General features: G+C 46.9%; 1 protein-coding gene and 1 pseudogene across 1 annotated transcript; one reads left to right on the top strand and one right to left on the bottom strand.

The window, feature by feature from the left end:
• The first annotated feature begins 2,222 nt into the window (after positions 1–2,222).
• Positions 2,223–3,664, top strand: LOC112872972. Its single transcript, XM_025936006.1, has 3 exons — positions 2,223–2,664; positions 2,787–3,086; positions 3,611–3,664. The coding sequence occupies exons 1-3, from the start codon at positions 2,362–2,364 to the stop codon at positions 3,662–3,664; spliced, it is 657 nt and encodes a 218-aa protein (XP_025791791.1). The 5' UTR covers positions 2,223–2,361.
• Positions 3,665–10,030: 6,366 nt separating this feature from the next.
• On the bottom strand, positions 10,031–19,652 carry LOC112872971 (annotated as a pseudogene).
• Positions 19,653–20,570: the final 918 nt, after the last annotated feature.

Here is a 20,570-nt window from a genome sequence, read left to right as displayed (position 1 = left end):
AGACGCGCCTTACTAAGGCTCGTCGCGCATTAATTTCTGTGGCTTTATAAAAATCGTTGACAAGTAATGCGAGACGGGCCTTAGTAAGGCTCGTCTCGCATTGATCGGGGGGGGGGGGTGGCGGTGGCGCGTCTGTAGCGTACAATACATATTACATGGAATCAATCCCTTGAAACCGAACGAACCGGCTTACATTACATTACATTAGTAAATCCAGCAATACATTACAATGTCTGAAATACAAATAATCTCACAATACATTACAATGTCTAGCTAAATCCAGCATTACAATGTCTAGCTAAATCCAGCAATTATTATTACATCGATATTAATTATTAGATAGATATTAAATCAGGCAATGGCGCTGGCTTACGAGCGCTAGCAGCTTCGCGAGCTGAATCACCGTCCCCCCCCTTGTAAACGTTGTTGTTCCCCGAGCCACAGCAGTTTAGGGTGACTAAACAGTCGCTGCAGGGGAGGCAGCCGCCGAAGCAGCTAAACAGCTTCGACCAGCTCGGAAATTTCATCCTGGGCCCGCTCGTGTTTCGTGGGTTTCGTGAGACAATAGAAATCGATAGAGTACTACCACTAAAGCAAACAAAGAGAAGCTTCCTCCGTGGGTTTGCTGATGCAGATTCAGGCAGAATGCGACGATTCCAACAAATACATTCAACAATGGGAGGTACCCGATCCTTATGTGCGGGGGATGTTGGTGGTGAAGGGCGTTGTGGTCCCGGTGTCGCAGATCTGCGGCTGGTGGTGGAGAAGCCCGGGGATGTTGGTGGTGAAGGGAGCTGCGGTCCCCGTGTCGCAGATCTGCGGCTGGTGGTGTAGAAGCCCGTTGGAGGAGGCGCCGCAGATCTGCCGGTGGCGACCGCTGTGATCTCCGAAGCGGTGCACTCCGGGAGCGCGGCGGTCTCGGAGGATGCGCCGAGGAGGGTGATGCCGAGCGCCGCGGTCTCCGGCACGCTGGGGAGGGGGATTTTGGCGGTGGCGAGGTCCTCGGTCTCCGGGACGCTGGGGAGGGGGATTTCAGCCGTGGTCATCTCGTTCAGCAGTACATCGAGTGACTATAATTTTCTTTCGATAAATAGCCGGGACGCGTCTCGCTTTACTTTACTGAGACAAATGGGAGACGCGTCACTGGAAGGCTCGTCTCAGATCATGAGATGGGAGACGAGCTTTTGGACGGATCGTCTCAGATCATGAGGATGGGAGACGCGCTACTGCAAGGCTCGTCTCAGATTATGAGATGGGAGACGAGCTTTTGGACGGATCGTCTCAGATCATGAGGATGGGAGACGCGCAACTGCAAGGCTCGTCTCAGATCATGGGCGTCTTGCATTTGTTCCCACCTCAGACAAGACCCGCCTGGGGGTCTGGAGACGCGTCACTGGAAGGCTCGTCTCAGATCATCAGATGGGAGACGCGCCTTTGGACGGAACGTCTCAGATCATGAGGATGGGAGACGCGCGGCTGCAAGGCTCGTCTCAGATCATGGGCGTCTTGCATTTGTTCCCACCTCAGACAAGACCCGCCTGGGGGTCTGGAGGTCCGAACAAGCTATCCGAACTTGCAGTCTGATACTTTGGTGGTGCGGCTGGGTGGATCTGGGGAAAGTGGTGCTGGCGGATGTGCGGCTGGGTGGATCTGCCGCGGCGGGCGGTGGAGATCTCGTGGGGAGCGTCTCGCGGCGGGCGGCTGGAGCACGATCGAGCCTCTTCTTGCTGTCGTGTGTCGCGGGGGCAGTGGCAAGGTAACTCCGATATGATATCGATTCTTTTGGTTCACCATGTAATAATTAAGTTCTAAGTTCAAACTTTTATGGCTAGAATAGGGCATTATAACTTATGTTCGAAAATACACCAAGATTTTTCCATGATTGTCTTCAGACGTTAAGAGCATCTAATACTAAATAAATCCGAGATAAATCATATAGCATGAAAAGTAAAGATGAAGATCTTAAAATATTTTTACATTCTTGCATCATTGGCAATATTTGGCTCCACATATGACCTTACTGGCTATGGTTTGTCTTGTAAGAGTTCGTGTCTCTAATTAATATTGCCTCTTGCCTGCATGTATTATATCGTAGATGACACGTCAAGATACAGCACGAGCGCTGAGGAAGTTGCTCAAAGGGCTTTGATGGAGAGCAGCCAAGGTTCAAATGAAGGAGTGAGGGAGTTTGATGCGCTCACCAGGGCTTTGGGAACCCGTGAGCAACGGGGCCGTGTCCGTGGTGTTTCCAGTCAGTTGACCTGGAAGGAGGGGTTCCCTGAACACAAAGGCAGATACCGGAAGCGGACTCGAGACTCCTCATCAAAGGTTGACATAGATGAGATCAAAAAGCAGGTGAAGATGGAGATGTTTGGAGAGCTGAAGACCATCTTCGAGTCTCAGGGATTGTCATTCCCTGATATGCCGGGGAGTACGATGAGTGAAGAGAGAAGGGACAGCTTCGCTTGTACTGCAGCGGGTGCTTCTCAGAGTAGAGGGACAGAGAGGGCAATTGTGCCTACATCAGTGGAGCCGGATACGATAGATGGCTTGGCTCGTCCGACCCGATGCAGTCTTCTCGTGCAGCTGGTCGGAGATTCATCTTTCATGGAGGTCGGGAACGGGCTTGTGTATCCCGGTATGTCCCAGCTTGAAGGTGTCCAGGTCAGTGCATTGGTCTTTGCCTCTCTTTTCTTTTCTCCTATTTCTTTTTGTTTTTTTTCTTTTGGTATGTACAACTTGCTTGAGATTTAAAGGCTTTGTTGTTGTTGTTGATGTTGTTGCAGGTCAGGGCTGATTGTGCTGTGGTGAAGATTGACTACGTGCATGAGTTTGCTAAGAATATCAAGCTGGAGGTGCCACCAGATGACATGACCACCACTTTGCGGGATGCAGTTGCGAGAAGGGTTCAGTGGCGGAGAGCTGGTATTCATATTGATCCAGCAGATGCAGATTCAGTACCGACCAGTCAACCTCAGCCACAGAGTGCTGCAGTGCCACCGACGTTTTCTGAGCCATGCCCACAGCTGCCGGGTACACGGGAATCGTTATCGGAACCGCATCCTCCTGTCCCTACTCAGCCTCAGGTTACCCCCCCTCCACCTGTTCCGACAGAGCCAGCTACCGCTCCCAAGAAGCCAAGCAAGGCTAATCCTGTGAGGAAGAAGCAGAGTAGGCCGATGGCGACGAAGCGGGAGATCTCAGAGGGTAAGAAAAAGGTGGAGCGGACAAAACAACCGGTCACAAGGGCTTACACTTCTGAGAATCCAAAGTACAGGGTTGGAAAGGCCTTGCTTAGTGTCTCTGAGCTTCGGGCAGCAGGTCCATATTGTATGGACCTGCACAAGTACTACATGCAAAATGTCAATCAAGCCGAGGAAATCATGGTGTCATACGAAGAGCGGCACTTTCTGCAGCTTGAGGGCAACAGCAACATCTTTATTGTTGCCTGGAGCGATTTGTTCGACCTTTTCAACCTCGACGCTTTGGATCTTTCTCTCATTCGGTGCTTTGCATTGTAAGTCGATTAAGACTTGTTTCCATTTCAATGCATTTGATATACGTTCAACAATTTAAGTCGTTTCTATTTCAATTCATATGGATCGTGTAGGCACATGCAACAAGAGACAAGGCGTCGAACCGGAAAGAAGTGTGGGTACATTGACCCACAGCTGATGACGGTGACATTTATGCTGACAGATAGAGATAGCTTGGTCAGGTGCGCACATGCAACAATTAAACTTGTTTTCATTTCAACTTGTAGCCACATGTAGTCACTTGTTTCCATTTAACACATGTAACCGCTTGTTTCCATTTCAACTTGGTTAGGTACATGGTGAAGTGCATGGGAGTACATGCTGACAAGGAGCACATTGTGGTGCCGTACAACCCAGGCAACCATTGGGTTACACTCATCATCAATGTCAGGAGCAAGCAAGTCTTCTACCTTGACTCGAGCATTCCATCAGATGAGTCGGGCGCGCCTCAGATACGTGATTATTCTCTAGTCATCTCAATCCTTGACGAGTAAGTTTGTTGTTTGCTTTAGTTTTTTATCATTTGCCCATTTCAGAAGCATTTGTAATATAACATCCGGATGTCTGTGTTTAGGTCTCTTGACAGGCATCTTAGGGCCAAAGAAGGATACAAAGAGCAACGTCAAGCTGCGTTTACACATCACACCGCGTGGACGGTAACTACTATAACTAAATCGCTTTACTATTACGATGTTTTCTTGGTTCTAAGTGTCGCAAAATGCTAATTTCTATCTATCTTTGACATGTAGTGCACACGGCAACCCTCGGGTAACTCATGTGGGTTCTATGTTTGCCACAACATGCTTCTAGTTGCAGAGAAACCGGATTTCACGGTAAGAATTATCACGTGTTATAATTAAAAAAAATCTGTCTTCATCTTGTATTCTAACTGCTTGTAATTATATTTCGAAGGACGAAGATGATTATTTCAATCAAACGACGCTTGGTAACGTGAAGGATATCCGAGAGAGGCTAGCGGGATTCCTCATGATGGAGGTGGTCAACACAAAGGGGGAGTTCCATCCACGATAGCACGGCCCGCGACATTGAGCTAGATTGAGAGACTTGCTTTGCATGTACTCTATTGTTCTTATCGATCATTGTTGCTAATTGATTGTACATGTGTTATATAATACCATCTTTCCTTGTGTGTATCGCACTATGTGAATTGTATGGATGCGTGCGATGATTGCGGTGAATTCTGTGAATTGAAATCTTTTGCAGGTATTTGATTGCAGCTGCCAAATCCTGGCTAGTTCCAGGATGCAGCTGGGGAAAGAAAAGGCCCCTGTTGGAGGTAGACTAATGCAAGACACGCCTCGCTTGGGGCGCGACTCTCAATAGGCTCCCAGGGCCACCTGTGTGAAGCCAAAGCGAGACGAGCCGTAAATGAGGCGCGTCTCCCATCTGTGACTAATGCGAGACCCGTCTAGCCTAGAGCGCGTCTCGCATTTGGCTCCCAGTGGCGCCTGTGTGAAGCCAAGTCGAGACGCGCTGTAAGTGAGGCGCGTCTCCCATCTGTGACTAATGCGAGACCCGCCTAGCCTAGAGCGCATCTCGCATTTGGCTCCCAGGAGTGCCTGTGTGAAGCCAAGGCGAGACGCGTCGTAAATGAGGCGCGTCTCCCATCTTTGACTAATGCGAGACCCGCCTAGCCTAGAGCGCGTCTCGCATTTTGCTCCCAGGGAAGCCTGTGTGAAGCCAAGGCGAGACGCGCCGTAAGTGAGGCGCGTCTCTCATCTTAGACTAATGCGAGACCCGCCTAGCCTAGAGCGTGTCTTGCATTTGGCTCCCAGGGAAGCCTGTGTGAAGCCAAGGCGAGACGAGCCGTAAGTGAGGCGCGTCTTGCGTTTTGGTAATCTGAGACGCGCGTGAGGCGCGTCTCAGATTACTTTTTAATCTGCGACGCGGTAATGCGGGACGCGACCCCTGCGCGTCTAGCATTTTGCCTAGGGCGCGTCTCAGATTAGGGCTTCTGGCGTAGTGAATTGGCGTACAAGCCTCGTTCCCCAGCTACGCTGCCGTCCGCAGCACCAGGGGCAAGGCCCACGGCGGCCATGGAGGGCTCGGAGATGGACGCGAGTGAGGGTGGTTGTGGCAGAACCGCTTGAATTATTTCGGCTCAAGCGCACTAGTCCTCGCTTAGGCAAGCGATAGCAGCTCAGCGCACTTCAAATGGAACTATCAGGTCACAGCCTGATTCAACCTCGGTTACACAGGATCGACGTAAGTTTACCTTGCACGAAGTCGAGTCCAGCCTTACAACAGCTTACAACTTTTATACCAGAGGATAATTAAACATTATTACACAGAGATTTTGTTTCATCCTAGCTAATACACATTTATACAAGTATTATTCAAAAATTCAAGTTTACCAGACAGTATTCAGAGTTAGCAGCGGAATAACAACATGACTACACCCGTCGCAGAGGTAGGCACCATACTTAGCCCAAAGCATGGCGTTACATCGAAGGGTCATTGCCAATCGGGGACGGATCCCATTCCACGGATCAGCCAAGCGGAACAGTGCCAGGCCAAGTCAGACTATCCTCTTGAGTCACGAACGGCATACCTGAAAACCATATTACTAGCAAGGCTGAGTATACTAATACTCAGCAAGGCTTACCCGACATTGGGTATACTTAGCCCATAACTAGACCATGATAGATTGAACAGCTCTAGTTTTCTTTTGCTGAAAAGCAATAAAGAGTATGTCCTTACTTTCATATATTAGCTTTTAGATTCTAGTTTCTTTTAACCATTCTAGGTAAGCACCTATACTACTCAAGCAAGATAGATATTAAGCATACATCAAAATTATTCCATTAACGGTTACTGTTATTACTCTATGTGACAGAAGTATCAAGTAGTCTCAATCTCCATGAGAAACGGACGATTCTAAATTGAATTTCATAACCTTGCAAGGGATCCTATCTCACACGCTCGGAAACTTTCCTTTCCGGGCAACCATTCCCCTCATATTCCGGGGCGTCGATCAGGGCCACCACAAGCGACTGCAGGACCATACGCACATCCAATGTGCAGGACGTAAGTCTACAACGCGACTGTATGACCGTACTCCCATCTGCTATGCAGAATGTATTCCCACACATCGGTACGTGTGTGCGACAAAAACCAAAATTTGAGTGGTGGGGTAAGTCCACTTGCCGGGCCAATCAGGTACTAGGCTTACCGTGTACCATATTTACGGTATGTGGCTAGTACTTTCAAATACTTGACCACCAATACCACACACTGCAGCCTTATCCAATTGATCAACACAGACGGGTACCATTCCAAGTCATGGTACTGCACATAATCCCGTCCGTGATCTCTATAGTGATTGCAAAATAGTAAACAATCAACTCCTATATCGCGCGAGTGACAGAAAATCACTCGACTTCTGCCGGTCCTATTAGCAGAGCATCTACTCGATAAGGACTCAGAAACATTACATAGGTTCCTAGGTTTCATGCAACTAGGGTTTCATAACAACTCCTAACACTTAATGCACAAGATAGATATACAGTAATATAAGTGCATAATTTAAAATACTGGGTTATGCACCGGGGCTTGCCTTCTTGTGTGGGGCTAGGGTCAGGAATGTCAATCACTTCCGAACTTTTGTTCAGGGCTTCAGTAAGATCTTCGGCGACGTGCACTTGGTCTTCAGATGTACCCTGCTCGGGTTTCGGGACCAACTCGTAGGTTCCGTCTTCAAGCGTCGTCGATTCTACATGATATGCAATGATTTAAATTAAGTGATTATTAAGTTAATAACTTTCCTTCACGATAGAGTTGCAATCCAATAACTCACATTCAAAGCATCACAAAGCCAGGATTTGAATTCCAAGAATTTTAACTTACTTATGGTACATTAAACCAATTAACTCTACTATCATTACAATTAATTTCTACAGCTTCAAGTATAGGAGTACTGAGGTTAGTAATTTAACTACACATACCTGAAGTTAGTAAAAGACTTCTGTTAATTTTTCATATTTTTAAACCTAACAGAATAGTAGTATAAAAATGGAAAAATTCAAACTTAAGATAACAAGTTTTATTTTTAGTTTGAAATCTACAGAGGTTCTTGCCTTTGATTTTGATAAGTGTGTTCACCTCTATCAGATGAGCTTGCCATAAATTTTTCATAAGTTTTTGAAAGCAGAAGCTAAGTTATTCGAATTAAATTCAAAGTTCAAGTTTAAAATAAAAACCTTAAGTTAAATAGTGCTAAAAATTATTCAAGATTTACTATGAATTACTCAACATTAGAACAACACATGGTAAAAAGATTTAAGTATGGAAGCATCAGTAGCATGCTTGAATAAATTTACTTTATTTCAAACTTACTTTGCACAAGTTTAAATTGGTTCAAGTTAGAGTACAATACTGGTGGTAAAATTTGCACACAAGTTCACTCATATCACATACAAGTTGCATACCAAAAATCACATGAAATAAAGCTAGCATGCAAAATATACATACAAGATTCTCTTTTGTTAAACTTTAAAATAACACTTAAAGCATTAAGTTTCAAACTAAACTTTAGTAACAAAAGTTGTAGAACTGGACTTCTAGAGTATAACAGAACTAGTTTGACAATTTTTGGATTTTTCTACAAATTCCTACAGATTTTCAAAGCTGGCTGATTTGAATTGAGGGAGGGTACTGATATTTTGCAGAGAGGACCCTAGAAAGAAAAAAAAGTCTGCAATTGGGTCCTTGGATGATTTAAACCTAGGAACAGCAAGGACGGCAATCAAATTCCGGTGAGGATGATCACTGGCGGCGAGGGGGAAGTGGGGAAAAAGGTTCAGGAGCTCACGGCGGGCATTGGGGTGGCCGGAATCGAAGCAGGAAGGTGCGGAGACGGCAGTTCGACGGAGAACCGAGCCGGTGTGGCGAGGTCCCGAGGCGGCGGCAGTGTTCCGGTGGCCGGAGTGCAGGAAGGCTGCGAAGAAGTGGCTAGGAAGCTTCCACGCATAGATGTGGTGCTGGTGGTGAGCTCGGTGAGGGCCGAGAGGGGGCGAAATGTCTGGACGACGGTGAAGCCAAGCGGTGGTGGTGGACAGGACTGCCGGCGCGGCATTCTGGGCGGCGTAAGTGCGAGAGGATGGAGAAGAACTGGTCAAGGAGCTTCGGTGGGATGCGGTGGTGACATGGAAGCACCGGGTTGCGGACGTGGGGCGGCGGAGTTGGCTAACGGCAGTGAGCAGAGAGTGGGGCGGTGGTCTGGCAGCGGTGGTGAGCGGAGAAGAAGCCGAGGAAGCGAAATGCGGCCGCGCGAGGAGGTAAAAGAAGTCGAGGAGAACTCCTGGACGTGCTACGGAACCAAGAAGGGGCACGGGCAAGCTGGAGCAGCTGCTGGCAACCGGCGGTGCGATGTGGCGGCTTCGGGCGACGGCGGCACGACGTGGCGGGGCGGGGAAAAACCAGCAGGGGTCGGGCGAGCGGCGGGCAGGTGAGCTGGAGGGCCAGGTGGTGGGGTTAGAGCGGCGAGGGGCAGCTGTTAGCATGGGAGCTCACTGGCCAGGGGCGGCGGTCGGTGGAGCAGAGCAGCAGAGAAACAGTGAGGGAGGGGAGAGAGGAAGACGACGGGGACTTGTTTGCAATTTTTCAAAAGTTCAAGGGGTTCACTATGAAGTAAGATTTTCTTTCAAACCATAGCCCAAATGAAAATATGCCCAAAAGCAAAAGTGTAGAGTTTATAAAGATCTACAACTTTGGGTCAGCTTCAAAAGAGTTATGGTTTTGCAACTATTTCAAAATCTAACAAACTTTCAAATTTCACATAAAACCTATTTAAAATTCACATTCCAAATGAAATCTTAGGATAATTCTACTTCTTACAGTGGTTTAAAAGTAAATTCTTGCCTTTACAAAACTAACCTTCATACAATTTGAAATAACCCTACTTCAATCACATTTAGCAAAAGAACCCTAATTTTTTCATAATTACAAAAATACACTTTAACTTGCATTTAGGTTTTAAAAGCATTTATCAAAGCAACACACACTTCATTCTAACAAGCACAACATATACTAGAATTTAGCATGCCTATCTCCTAAGTACCTGAATGTCACAGCGGTGTAGTGGGAACAAGGCGTCGAGCCTTGGCAGAAGGCATCGCATCCAGCGACCCCCTTGCGCTCGAGCTGGAGGCCCAGAGGCGCTAGAGCCCCTGACCACCCTAGTCCACGGTCGAAGGGGAGGCAAGGGCATCCTCACTGTGGAGCTCGGGGATGGACCACTCGGAGGGAGCGGGGGAACGCGCCCGGTGTCACCCGTCGGGGAGTGTGCATTGGCAAGATGTGGCCCCACGGTGCGCCCTGAAGACTTTGGGGGGAAGCGACCCGGTCGCCGATGCGTGAAGACAAGCTCAATGACCACCTGTCGTCGGACACCTTGAAGCGCTTCACGCTCGCCCCCATGTTCGGGGTGGATGAACCATGCTTCCGGGCCTCCAGAACAGCAAGGGCGGTGCTCACTACGCCCCCGTCTCCTCCATGACCCCCTCGAGGATCTCCTTAACTCCCTAATCGACACAACAGAAGAAATCGTCAAAGAGATTGTCAAGAGGCGGGGCGCCACCATCATCATAATCGTTGGTCGTGTCATCTTCCTCGTCCCACGGCTCCCCCCGCATGCGAATAATCATCATGATTCTACAGCATGTATTTGCTTTAAGCTTTGTCAAATTTTATGGCCCATGTTAGAAATTTTCCATGCTCTCATGATTAAAATCATGTACACTCCACAAGTACATGCCGATTTTCATACTGAAAGTTGTGCAAAAGTCATGCCATCCATACACCCATCATTCAAATAAAAGCTCCAATTGAGATGACTCTCTCCAATTGTCTTAGCAAAAAGATTTGGGCTATGCAAAAAGAAGAAAAAGAAAAGAAGTAAAAGTTTGCTCAAAATCATGGTTTGGACACACGCAAGTCCAAGAAAAAAGAAAAGAAGAAAAATAAAAAATAAAAAATAAGAGTCATTCGCAAAAAGGAGTTCATACACAATAACCACACACTTGCACATTTTGATTAGAGCGTATGACTTGTTTCTTCTTGGATCTCGACATTGACTTAGCAACAAAAGCAAAGCAAACTTGCCTCTTTACTCCTACCCTGAGCTCCACATAATCCTGAATAGATGATAGGAGAAAAGAAGGCAACAACTTCGCCTTCGTGAGGATTGAAAATAAAAAGCAAACTTCAAAAGAGTGATTCAAAGAATAATTTGAGGAGCAAGACTATTCTTTATTTTCGAAACAAAAACCTAGGTTTCTAAGGAAGAAGGGTTGGCTGGACTGTTCCATTCTTCAATTACCAAGGTAAGCATGATACCCACTCAAAAAGTTCACAAGATTTGGAGGAGGTTTGAAATAACTTGTATGCAGGTTCATCTTCAAGGAGCTACATCCACCTTAGTCCTCAACCCTTACTTAAGGATGAGCAAACGGCTAAGTGTGAGGGTGTTGTTGACGGTCCTTATCACCAAACTAACCGTCAACACCTACATCGTTCAGCACAATAAATAATCACCAAAATAGATGATAGGAGCCTTAACCTAACTATTTCCAAAAACTTTGGTGAATTATATTATGCAGGCAGCCATGAGAAATTGCAAGAGAAACACACACAAGAACACAAATAAATGTGCAGAAGATCATGTCCTGTGCACCCCAAGGAAGACGGGTCCACCTGACAGGGCAAACCGACGTATCAAAGGGGAAATCACCAAGGATCAGGCTTTGGACCCACCTGTCATGCCACCAACCAAAGGCGGTGCCAGGAGGACCCTCCCAGGGGTTGGCTGAACCAAGGGGTCGGCCGAACCTGGACAGGATCCCAGCACTCTTAGGTTTGGCGGCAAGAACTCCACCGCCTTTGGGATGTAAGTTATCAATGTTTCCTTGTATAATTCACCCAGGAACTACCTTTGGAGTAGTATATAAGGAGGAGCTCACCTCTCACACAACACACATGAAATTGGAGAAGAAGAAGAGAGGGGGATTCCACCTTGTTGAGCTACTTTGTAGAGTAGGTTAGGGAGTGTGTGGAGGAGAAGTCCAGGAGGAGAGCTGGAGTTGTCGGCCTCCCTCTACTTGTACCTCGGCGAATACGAACCCCTTTTGAGTAAGTATTCGGGTTTGTCTATGGTGGTGAGTTCTTATTGAAGTTAAGTCTTTGTTATCATTTGCTTGCAGGCTCATTGTTCATTCTTGAATGTTTGTTTCTAGCCTAAGGATTTGAGTCTTAAGACAGAGTCTGGCTGGGCTTAGAAGCAGTAATCGATAGCGCAGATGTGGTGTCTAAGCTTGAAGTTACCTTTGGTTGCAACCCTTCCCCACAGTCTGTCGGGATAGGCGGCAGGTGGTGATAGCCCTATCCATCCTTCGTAGTCCCCCACGTTCAAATTGGGCATAGAGCTAATAGCCAAATACGCTTGGCAGACCAGGTGTAGTCCGGTGCCCGAAGCAAGTGATAGCTCAGCTTATCTTTCCTAAGAATCTCTATCCTTAGTCAACCATAGTACCCAGAATGATCCTATCTTCTCTTTAACTTGGGTAAACTAGCTAGCAGACTGTTACACCTCCATTCCCTGAGATTTTTACGATACCCTGAATACTCTCCGAGTGAAGTGCTACAACGCTATATCCGTGCACTTGCAGATTCTATTTGTGAACGTTAAGAAATACCAACAACCATTTCTGGAGCCGTTGCCGGGGAATGGTTGTTGTAGTAGTCTTCAAACCTAGTTTGCCCATGTACCCTTTCTTTTATCCTTCTCTTTCTTCTACCCTTTTCTTACCATGGAGCACATCTATACCCGTAAACTTTATGCTCCCAAGGGTGAGTTCTTAGAGCCACCATCCTCTTCTTCATCTAGCTTTGAACTCTGCCCTAGCTTTATAGCCATGGTTTGTGTGGCAGAACCATCCTAAACTATACCGGCTCAAGTACGCGAGTCCATTCCAGAGGGCTCCAACGTGCTTCAAACGGTATAATCCCTTGGCCTGTCGGGTAACGTCCAGATAAACCACCGATACACAGGATCAAATAAGGTTACCTCACACGAAGGTGAGTCCAGAGATACAATCACCATCATATTTTACATCACAAGAAAATTACATTATAAGGGCTTTCCAAAGCAGTACATTACAAACTGTTAAAGCTATGATTTTTGGCAGTGGAAAACATACGCGACGATTACAACACGTCGTCAAGACGGATGTCATGCTAAGTCCGAGCACGACATCACTCGATATCTCTAGTGCTGGCCGGGGACGGATCCCATTCCACGAACCAACCATCTGAAAGAGCACAGGGCCAAGGCAAGGGAAGAGTAGGGTCTTCAAGACATTACCTGCAAAACATATAACTAGCAAGGCTAAGTATACTAATACTCAGCAAGGCTTACCCGGGATTGGGTATACTTTAGCCCATAACTAGACTTATGAAAGCTTATAATAGTTCTGAGTTTAGTTTCAGCTGAAAAGCAACTAAGAGTAGATCCTTAGTTTCAACTTTTAGCTTTCAAGTTCTATGTGTTTATCCATTCTAGATAAGCACTTATAGCTAAGCAAGTAAGGTAGAGCTCTTTATCTCAACCATCAGTATTACTTATCATATAGTTGCTCTTGTTACTCTGTGTGATAAAGGGATTAAGTAGTCTCAATCATCGTGAGAGGCGGACGATTCTGAATCGAATTTAACCTTGCAAGGTAAACCTAACTCACGCGCTTGGAACATCCAACGATAGTTCCGAAGCAACCGTTTGCCTTTCATTCCGACTCGTGGACAGGTCCACCACAAGCGACTGCAGGAACATACGCACTACCAAAGTGCAGGACATACGTCTGTAGCGCGACTACAAAACCCGTATTCCTGGTTGCCCTTGCAACACGTATTTCCCCAACCGAACATAAGTAACCAGAAGAAGCAAGACGAGTGGTGGGAGGTATGTCCACTCCTCGGGCCGATTGGTTACTAGGCTTACCATTTACCATATTTCGCGGCATGTGGTTAGTACTTTCAAACGCTTAACCCCGATCAGCACACACCGCGACCTTATCAAAATTCAACAACACAGACGGGGTATCACCTCAACCATGATACCTCACAAAACTCCCGTCTGTCATCCTTATAGTGATAACGGGAATGTAAACATTACAATTCCTATATCGCGCGAGTGATAGGAAATCACCCAACTTTTACCGGTCCTATTAGCATAGCAGCTAGTCAGACTCAAGTGCTACTACTCAATACATTGGTTCTAGGATTCATGCATCTAGGGTTTCAAGCAATTCCTAAAAACTTAATGCATAGAATATGTAAATAGATATAGATTGCAGTGTAATAAAAATAGTAGGTTATGTCCGGGGCTTGCCTTTACTGGTGGGGCCGGGGTTAGTCAAGTTAATAACGTCCGAACTTTGGTTCGGGCCTTCAGAGAATTCCCTGACGAAGTTCTTAGGGTCTTCAGAACAACCTCCTTCTGGTTCCGGGATTAGCTGGTAATTTCCGTCGGCGAGAGTGGTCGAGTCTACATGATATGCAAGATGGAGTTCAATGGATGCACACACTTTCATCTCAATTCACGGTAAAGTTGCAATCCAAAAGGTTAACACTCAAGAACTCATGGTACAAAAAGAAACCTAAGCTTTGAATCATTTACATTCAACTTATGATTATAGCATTGATTTAATTGGGAACAGAAATTAAATATTTCAAGTTTAAATTAAATTCAAAATTGAATGTGAACCCTGGATAATTAGGGTTAAAAGTTTTGAAAATTTAAACACAGATCAATTGCATATTTAAAGATTCTGACCAGGAGATCTAAATAGATAAGCTGTAAAGGGTATATCTAACTAATCCTACTATAAAACCAATTAAATTGATCAACTTAAAAGAATTTAAATTACAAGACAAGATTAGGTTTGAAAATTTCACATCAATTCATACTTAATCTATAAAGATTGCATACCAAAAATCATGATCAACAAAGTTAACAAGTAGGAACTATGGATATTACACTCTCTTATCTTAGATTTAACATAGATTCAAAAATATTTTAGTTTCATATCAAACTTACTTAATAGAAGTTGTAGAGTTCAAAATCTAGTTTCCAACAAAACTGGTTTTGCAATTTTTGGAATTTCCTACAATTTTCTATTGAATTTACAAGTCAGCAACACCACTCACATGAAATAACAAGCATTCATTTACTTCTATTTTAACACAGCACAGATCATATACTTTCATAACATGGTCACAAAACAAGAGTGATAGAGTTTGAAATAAGGATTCAGGTCCAACTGGTTTTACATTTTTTTGAATTTTCTATGATTTGCTAGGAATTTTCAAAGTTCAGCACATTGAAAAGGAGAAAGAATCAAAATCTTTCATATAGGCCCTCAGAAAAAGTTGAAACTTCACAGATGTGCCCTTCTGCCATGGCCGGCCGGGGCAAGCTCGGTCTTGGCTCAAATCCGGCGAAGGAAGAGCTCGGATGGCACGGGGAAGGGGGTGGGGAGTGAGAGGGTACCGAGACGCACTCGTTTGAAGCCTTGGTCGGGCTTGGGGAGGTCGGGAAGGGGGTCGCCGGCGGGAGGCCGAAGGGCGGCGGTGCGGTGGTGCTGGGAGCAACGCTCCGGCGAGAGAGAGAAGCAAGGGGATGGAGAACTAGCTTCAGCAGGTCCTAGGGCGGCTATTTATAGGGAGGAGGAGGTAAGGGAGGGGCGCACGGCCGAGGACCACGGCGGCGTGGAGGTGGCGGTACTGGCGGCGCTCAGGCGGCCGATGGCGCGTGCGTGGCAGTGCAGGAAGGGGCCACGGAGGCGGGCTAAGGCGGTGGGCAGAGCTAGGGGCGGCGCACGGAGTGAGGGGGCAAGGGGGGCGGCACTGCAGCGACCGGAATTCGAGGAGACAGTGCGGCGGCGCAGAGAACAGAAGAGCAGAGGGAAGGTTGAAGACGACTAGACTAATTTGCAAAATTCAGAAGTTCCAGGGACCTGTCTGTAAACCAGCGATAACTTTTAAGCTAGGGCTCAAAAGAAAAAGTGTTCAAAATGAAAGTTGTAAAACTTTTCAAACTCTACAACTTTGTTTTAGGGTTTGAAATCAAAAACTCGAAGTATGCAACTTTATTTTGAAATTTTGGACTAACTTTAAGATTTATAAAGATTTTGTCCTTGTTAAATATTTTACACATAACTTGGGCCTAAATGCAAGTTTTCAGGTAAGTCATGATTACTTGCATTCTTATAATTTGGCCCCTAGTAACTTTGAAGATTACTTTTGTAACTCATGCATCTTGCACAAAAGGACTCATATCCTTATAAAATTACACATAAGGTCTTATTTCCACAAATACATCCAATCCTTATACATTTCAACACATGCATTACATTTCATAACCTATTATGGTACAATTTGACACCTAGGGTGTCACAGTTCAGACCTTCTCCGGAGCTATCAATGAAGATCCCCACGTCCATATGCAAGAATTCGAGGAACTGTGTTCGTGCTTAGTTATTCCAGGCTTGACACAAGAAACCTTGAGGTGGAAGTTGTTTCCATTTTCTCTCGTGGAGAGGGCATGACAATGGTACACCCACAACATGGAGAGTGTGAACGGTGATTGGGAAGAGCTTCGACTTGAGTTTTGTTACTTGTTCTCCCTTCTAAATCGCACAAACTCTCTTTCATTTGAAATCCTCAATTTTGAGCAAATAGAGAAGGGGTCCATAGGTGCAGCATGGGCTAGGTTCTTATGCCTTTTGGCATCTCACCCAGACTTTTCTATACATGATGATGTATCATTATACATCTTTTGCTCATGTTTAGACATGGATGCTGCCCTAGATCTCGACATCACCACCAGAAGGTTGTTTGCTCATAAAACTCTAACGGAAGGAAGGAAATTCCTAGATAGCCTCTTAGAAAACTCCTCCTCCCGTACCAAACCCCGTAGAAAGGAATCCAAATCCAAGCCTTTACCCTCCACATCCAAAGATCTGTTTGTTGAGCCCTCTCCCGAACCACGAACATCGAAGCAAGAAGAAATTCAACCTTCGGAGTTCACTTTCCAATTCAAGGATGACCCTTTTGAAAATCTTCGGAATACCTTGAATCATCTCTGTAGGAGGAACCTTCTTCTGTCCATATCTCTCAATCCAGAAATCCCTTGAAAGAACCTTCCCTCAGGCTCATGGTACCTCCTTCTCTTACCGATCCTCCCAATGAAGTTTTTCTCAAGGAGGACATGAGGAAGGAATGGTCGAACGGAATGAAACACTTTTTTGAATTATTTTGGATTAGTTCACCCTCCACGATCATTCCATGTTCCATAAGGGGAATCGCCATGGAAGCCCAGATTATCCCCGTCATGGAGGCCAACATCATGCCATGGCACTTAGCATACACTCTTTTGGGCAGTGTTCCTCTAAAACCATCCGACAAGCTCTTTAAAAGTTGTCCCTTGGGACACATCCTTGAATGTCGGGGGGTTGGAAGTGCCATGCCAATCACAATAAACAAAATTGAGCACAACCTAGTGTTGGGTATTTTAAAGACTATGAATAAATCCGTAAGCGCACGGATACCATCGTAGCTTTCACCCGAGAGTATTTAAGGGTATCGAATGCATAGGGAACGTGCATGCACTAACTTCTACTTTAGTTGGCCAAGGGACACACCAAGATAAGTCGCGAGGATGGAGAGGATTCCTGAGGTAGTATTAGAGTTGAGTTAAAGGTCGATCTCTCGAGCAGAAATACTCACTTCGGGCATCGGCTTGCCCCATAAATGGTCAGGAGACTCCGGCCAATGGCTCTACGCTATATCCGAACATGGAGGATTACGAAAGAACAACAGGGCTGTCACCACCTACGGCCTACCTCAAACAAACTGTGGGATATAAAGCAAACGAAGGTAACCCTTATCCTAGACACCACATCTATGCTACTGATTACTACCGTAGTCTGACTACATCTGAATTCCCGTAGCAAACTACGGCACTCTGTATAAATACAAAGCGACAAACCCACGAGTAAGAGAACTGATCTCACTCAAATATAAGTACTATGCAAGACAGGAATCACAAATACTAACTTACTCATACTAGAGGAAGCTAACATCCGTAGAGGTACATGTCCGGAGTAGAGTGCTAAGAGACTCAGCACTCCTCCGAGCTACTCCCCCTCGCCCCCCCCATTCTAAGCACTAGCCTCGGCAGGGCTTCGCCATGGAGTGGAGCGCTACATCTTCAAATGAAAGTGTTGGAGGTTTTGGTGGTGTGTGTGAATGAGGGCTCCTTCTCCTCCTTTTATAGTCTCCAAGGGCGGTTGCTGGCGGATTTAAGGATGGAAACACCAGGTATCGACTTCACGATGATAAGACCGAATCTCCTGCCAAAGTGCACCTAGATGGGGGCCTGTCCAGATTCGGCCGATCCTAGGTGTCGGTCGACCTGGAGGTGGGCCCCCTAGCCACCGCCTTCGCGTGGTGCACTGACAGGTGGGTCCTTTCCTTATCCCTTGGGTGTTTGCTGCCTTTGTATATGAGTTTGCCCTACCATGTGGGCCCATTTTGTAAGTGCGACGCAGGATGTGATTCTATGCATTTCGGTTGCATCTTCGGTGTGTTTTCCTCTTATTTCAGACATGCTTCCTAAAATCAATGTTTCACCAACACTTGTGAAATTTGTTAGTAATAAATCCTACCACTACTGTTGATGTTCATTTCTTATGTGCTCATGTAGGAGTTGACGGTGTATATTTTGTATTTTAGAGCCGTCAACAACACCCCCACACTTAGCCTTTGCTCGTCCTCGTGTGAAGGAGAAAGGACTAAGGTGAAACGAAACTTCCAAAGGTATGAAGCACTACGAGAGAAGCCTCATTTGCCGAGTGTCTGACACACTCGGCAAAACAACATAAGGACTCGGCAAACCCTTTGCCAAGTATTGCATTCGGCAAAGAGGAAACGGCAAAGAAAGGGTCGGCAAAGGCCTCTTTGCTGAGTGTTTTTTGTCGGGCACTCGGCAAACACTTTGCCGAGTGCCTAATCCTGCTCTCGGCCAAAAAAATGGACATGACGACGGAAGAAACGGTGACGGATGTTTGCCGAGTGCTTATGCTCTTTGCCGAGTGTCCTTGGTCAGCACTTGGCAAAGTGTATGCAAAGTGCCGTCTCCGATAGTGGCGGTAGCTCTGTCCGAGCATGCCGTGGATGTCGTTGATGAGGTCGTAGAACTTGAACCCGAGGTCGAGGTGCGCGAGGCTGTCGTCGTCGGCGATGCCGTAGCCGTGGACCCGCAAGTCCTCAGCGATGATGGGCACGACGTTGGCCATGATGAAGAAGATGCCCCTGAGCTCGACGACGATGGTGTTGGCGTGCGCGGTCTTGGTGATGGAGAGCGCGGGTGCGATGGGCGGGGACCAGTGGGAGCTGGCTGCGACCGAGAGGGCGACGTCCTCGTCATCGAAGGCGAGGGCGAGGTGGTCGGCGGCGGCGTCCTAGCGGGCGGTCCTGGCGGCGCCGACATAGAGGTGGTGGTGCACGAAGCGGATGCCGAGCGCCTAGATCCAGGTGAAGTCGCGGCTCATGGCTGGGTTGCGCTTGCTGATGAAGTGGGCGTTGATGTGGAGGCCGTGTCGGAGAGGATGCAGAAGTCCCAGTCCTTCTTGCTGTGGAAGTAGAAGTTGTTGCCGTCAGCTCCGGTGAAGCGCGGGTCGCCGCACGACACGCCGGGGTAGAAATCGCACACTGAATTGAATTGCATAATAAGAGGTGTGCATGCCACATTGCCATGCCATGAGATCGAATCGAAGATAGTATATTTATATATATAGCATAGCACTAGTAATCACGACAGAAGGTCTTGCAGGTTGGGCAGAGGATGAGGCACTTCTTGGGGCATCGGTTGGGGCAGGTGGTCGTGCATCCTAGGTGGTTGGAGTTCTTCCTGGCGTCGGCGCAGGTTAACTTGCTGTTGCGCTTGCCTTCCATGGTGATGACCTGCATGTTGCCCGGCCGCAGCGGCTGCACGGACGCCGCCAGCGCCATCACGCATAGCAGCAGGCCCGCGCCCAGCATGGCGGTGGCCGGGGCGCGATGGTGAGGAGCTAAGCTGGGTGACGAGGAGCTGGGCGAGGAAAGGAATGAAAGAGCCGACAAAGTGCACAAGTGTTCAGGTAGCCTGTGAAGGAATAAAAGACCCTTTGCCGAGTGCCAGATCACGGGCACTCGGCAAAATTTCCTATTTTTTTATTTTTCAATGCGTCAGCGTGAACTGTTGAAATGTGGCAACCTTTGCCGAGTGTCCACAAACTGCACACTCAGCAAAGACAATATTTACGGAGCGCTATTCTGTGACACTCGGCAAAACATATTTATTTTTTTCCTTTTTCCATCCAAACTTTTTCTATTGTAATTCTAGATTACCTTGAACTACATATGCAAGTTTGGCACATTACTCGACCAATGCGGCAAAGGTCAAGAGGCTCAGGTGGAGTGTACAGGAGGAGGAGTGGTTCCCGGTGACACGTGACAGCAGGGTCGATCGTAGATTCTGGACACTTCTTCAAGCCAGTTTCTACGAGACCTATCAGAGGCGGGGCCACAGGATCTTCCCTCACAGAGTACTTGACTGGGTATCTTTGAGGACAGCTGCAGGGGGAGCAGATGTCAGGGAGCACTTTGCTCATTTCAGGGGACTGCCCAGGTTGCTTTCTATTGAGCGCAACAGATACATTGAAGATTGGGTTAGAGTCTTTTATGCCACAGCATGGATTGCCCCAGAGCGCAGAGCAGTGCATTTCATGTTTGGAGGCCAGGTCTTTGGTCTGTCCAGAGCGACACTTGCAGGAATTCTTGGAGTTGACCTGGTTGACGTCTCCCTGCAGGAGATGGTCTATGGTGATGCAGATCCACCGCGCAGAGCTATGATTGGCGGGATTGCACCTTCTCACGAGGCGATCTCTCAGTGCTTCCGCCAGCCCTTCCCGGCTTCCT

The sequence above is a fragment of the Panicum hallii genome, chromosome 9 (genome assembly GCF_002211085.1).
Source record: "Panicum hallii strain FIL2 chromosome 9, PHallii_v3.1, whole genome shotgun sequence".
NCBI classification, from domain to species: Eukaryota; Viridiplantae; Streptophyta; class Magnoliopsida; order Poales; family Poaceae; genus Panicum; species Panicum hallii.
Note: the sequence above shows the minus strand (reverse complement) of the source record. Positions and strands in the feature narration are given on the sequence as shown.